The sequence below is a fragment of the Solenopsis invicta genome, chromosome 11 (genome assembly GCF_016802725.1).
Source record: "Solenopsis invicta isolate M01_SB chromosome 11, UNIL_Sinv_3.0, whole genome shotgun sequence".
In the NCBI taxonomy this organism is placed as follows: Eukaryota; Metazoa; Arthropoda; class Insecta; order Hymenoptera; family Formicidae; genus Solenopsis; species Solenopsis invicta.
This window is the reverse complement of record NC_052674.1, coordinates 6,123,810-6,127,329: the sequence shown is the minus strand read 5'-3', so window position 1 is coordinate 6,127,329 and position 3,520 is coordinate 6,123,810. Positions and strand designations below refer to the sequence as shown.

General features: G+C 31.8%; 1 protein-coding gene across 1 annotated transcript; it reads left to right on the top strand.

The window, feature by feature from the left end:
- The first annotated feature begins 567 nt into the window (after positions 1-567).
- LOC105200701 (NADH-quinone oxidoreductase subunit B 2) lies at positions 568-2,420 on the top strand. The gene is made up of 3 exons (XM_011168365.3): positions 568-698; positions 1,093-1,647; positions 2,166-2,420. Exons 1-3 carry the CDS (start codon positions 680-682, stop codon positions 2,261-2,263), a joined length of 672 nt encoding a protein of 223 aa, XP_011166667.1. The 5' UTR covers positions 568-679; the 3' UTR covers positions 2,264-2,420.
- The last annotated feature ends 1,100 nt before the right edge of the window (positions 2,421-3,520 follow it).

The following is a 3,520-nucleotide window of genomic DNA, read 5'->3' as shown; positions in this document are numbered from 1 at the left end:
TCAATTGCGTTTCCCTTTCCTTTGTTTCAAAGATAATATATGTATAGCTTTAAAAACTTGTTTCAATCCAAGTACCTTTTCATTACGAATCAAGTTATCTCAATCTAAGCGTCAAAAAAAACAATGGATGTAAAAAAACCTCTCAAAAAAAGTTTTATATGTATAATTATTTTACTAAATTTTAATATATATAATCATGTATAATTATATATGCATAATTATATAAAATTATATATAAAAATCATGCATAAAAAATTTTTTTTCCTGGTATAATTTTGCATCATCTCATTAATAAAATTTGTTGTTACTTGCTGACTGAATATTTAATTCATTGATTGATTAATCGCATTATGCGCAAAATACAATCGATGAACTAAAAACTCACCTAGAATTATCAGTTATAACATAATTATAATGATTCAAGTAATATATACGAATATAAAATCGAAATTAAAGTAACATTCATAATCATTAATTCAAAAAATTATTCTTACACACATAGAGTTTTTTTTATCGTCTATTAATTAAATATCTATTTAAAAAAACACTTTAAAAATAATCTTTACTTTTCGATGCGTAGAATCAGTTTAAACTGCGAGTCTTCAATCATAACCGGCGCATGCGCTCGCATAACCTGCGATGTAGCAGTGTAGCAGCAAGTCGGTGACGTGAGCTGAAAATGTTTCGTTCCGTTACACGTGAGTTATTTCATTGTGAATATTATCAATTGCTGTTAAAACAATGCCTCGGTGCTCAGTCCTGTCACATTTAATACGCATTTAATCTTACGTTGAATAAAATGCGGTATGCACCCAGACTGCGGACGATCGATATCATCTCGGAGCAAACTTAACTTTTTGCGCACTTTCTGTTTTAATGTCGCACTGTTGCATAAGATTGCATTCTAATATATATCTCAAAATTCGATACGCATTTATTTATTCGCGTCATTATACGATTTATCCCAAAATGTCCAATATTAGATTAAAATGTCATCATAACCTTTCAAAAATGGTTAGGATTGTATGATTATACGATTTTTTATAATTAAATAATCATACAATAATTTATTTCTTTCTTCGTCCTTTACAGTTAGTGTCCCTCAGGGACTGGTGTCCCTGGTACGTAATAATGTTGCGGCATCAGGACCTGCCGCTGCTACATTGAAGGTTCAGTCTAAACAGATGGCCACGGAATCGTCTGTGCAAGAAGCAAAGACTCCATTGCCAGGAAAACCCAAAGTCGAGCCGTACAGTCCTTTTCAGGGGACTGATAACACAGCGGAATATGCCTTGGCCAGAGTAGACGACATACTAAACTGGGGACGTAAGGGATCATTGTGGCCAATGACATTTGGTTTAGCCTGCTGTGCCGTGGAGATGATGCACATTGCAGCGCCTAGATATGACATGGACAGATTTGGTGTGGTATTCCGCGCCTCGCCTCGACAGTCAGACGTTATTATAGTCGCTGGTACTCTAACGAATAAAATGGCACCTGCCCTGAGAAAGATCTACGATCAGATGCCTGAGCCCCGATGGGTTATCTCCATGGGAAGTTGCGCGAATGGAGGCGGATATTATCATTATAGTTACTCTGTGGTTAGGGGTTGCGACAGAATAATACCCGTGGACATTTACGTACCTGGTAAACTTGCTATTTTTATTCTTTACTACAAGTATTTGTATCGTATGAAAGGTACAGGCTGTTCGACCACAGGTAGGAGAAAATTTAAGCGACCTACTTAATAAAAATCTAGTTAATAAAATAAGACGAAAATTAAAAATAACAGAAAAGCTTAGGATTCCAATTTTGAATTATAAATGTTTAAATATTCATGTGCTCTAAGGGCACTCTGTACATGACTATTTAAATATTTAGAATTACAAAATCAAGTGTTACAAAATTTTGGTGAAGGCTTCCATTTTTAATTATAATATCTAAATGTTTATTAAATGCTTAACCACTTGTTACATAAATATATTTAAATATTTATGATTGAAAACAAAGTCTTAATTGTAGTTTTATTATTCTTGATTTTTGTCTTATTTTATCATCTAAACTCATTCCTTAAAATTTCTTCCACCTGTTGCCGAACACCCTGTGTAAAAAATTTTATATCTCATTTTGTCTTGTTTTGTTAATATAAATCTTTAATGTTGCAGGTTGTCCCCCCACAGCTGAAGCATTACTATACGGTATCCTTCAGTTGCAGAAAAAGATAAAACGTATGCAAACCTCACAAGTTTGGTACAGAAAGTAATGTACCTAACAAACATAGTAATAAATGTATAAATTATTTAAAAGTTGTAAAATAACTGATGTATAATTAAGCAATAGAGAAGTTTTATGTTATTCAAAAATGTGATTGGCAAAATAAATCACAATTTCAATAAAAATAAATTTTTTTTATTACCATAGTCTTGGTTATTATTTGCATGCATCTTTCAAAAGAAAAAATGAATCTAATGTATTTTGCATCTCTATATTATTATTGTAAGAATAAAACATTTTAATTTGCTAAACATACATAAAAAAAATGTAAAATTAAAAATATGTATTTTTATTTATTTTATTTTGTCAAACATTGTCTTCTTCTATCCCTTCTTCTCCCGATTATCAATTTAAGCCTTTTCCGAAAAATAACGATATAATTGTAAAATCCTGTTATTAATAGTGCATGTAGAAATAAATACCGATCGCATTACAGAATAAATTAATTTTTGAATTGACAGATCACAAAATTCTTTAGTAGAATAAAAGTACCATCAAAACAAAACTTGGATAGGATAGACTTTACGAGAGAATCAAAAGAAAGACAAAAAGAAGTCTGAGAATGGCCATGACCACGATTTAGATTTTAGTTCATACGATTTTTCGAGACAATTTTCCATCTCTGTAACGTGAACAAATTTCGATGTCACAGTACAGGCAGAGAGGAACCTGAGAGCGGCCACAGCGGCCTTTTTCCTATAACGCTTCGAAACTCCCGTACACTAGTGACGCACATCTATTCTGGTCAGAATAGGAACTACGTGTCACATCCATTTTACAACCCACCGTTAAAAACAGTGTCGATCTTAGCACGGACAACAACCCACATCCATCTTTCGAAAAATAGATGTAGGTTGTTGTCCGTGCTAACATCCATTTTGCTGCAAATAAAATCTGACGCGTATCGCGTATGTTGCATCCAGAACAGGGGTCGAGAATGTGCACAAATGATTAATTACGTCTACTTTCGCGTAATTTTTTATTTATTATAATCTGAATTATTTACATTAACATTGATATTAATACATATCAATACGTTTATGCCCATATTTTGCACAATCATATTTTTACTTAAAAAAGATGTTTAATAGTAACAGAGAGAATTTGGTTCTTTAATAAAGAAACATTCATTTTACGCAGTACTTAAAAAATAATTGTAATTAACATCGCATCATATGATGAAGAAGAAATAAATGTCTTTCCACGAATAAATATACCATCTTTTTATTTTTACATAATTCTTTAT

Coding starts and splice junctions, on each gene's coding strand:
- LOC105200701 (XM_011168365.3), top strand. Junction 1,648..2,165: donor CGTGGACATTTACGTACCTG/GTAAACTTGCTA, acceptor TTAATGTTGCAG/GTTGTCCCCCCACAGCTGAA.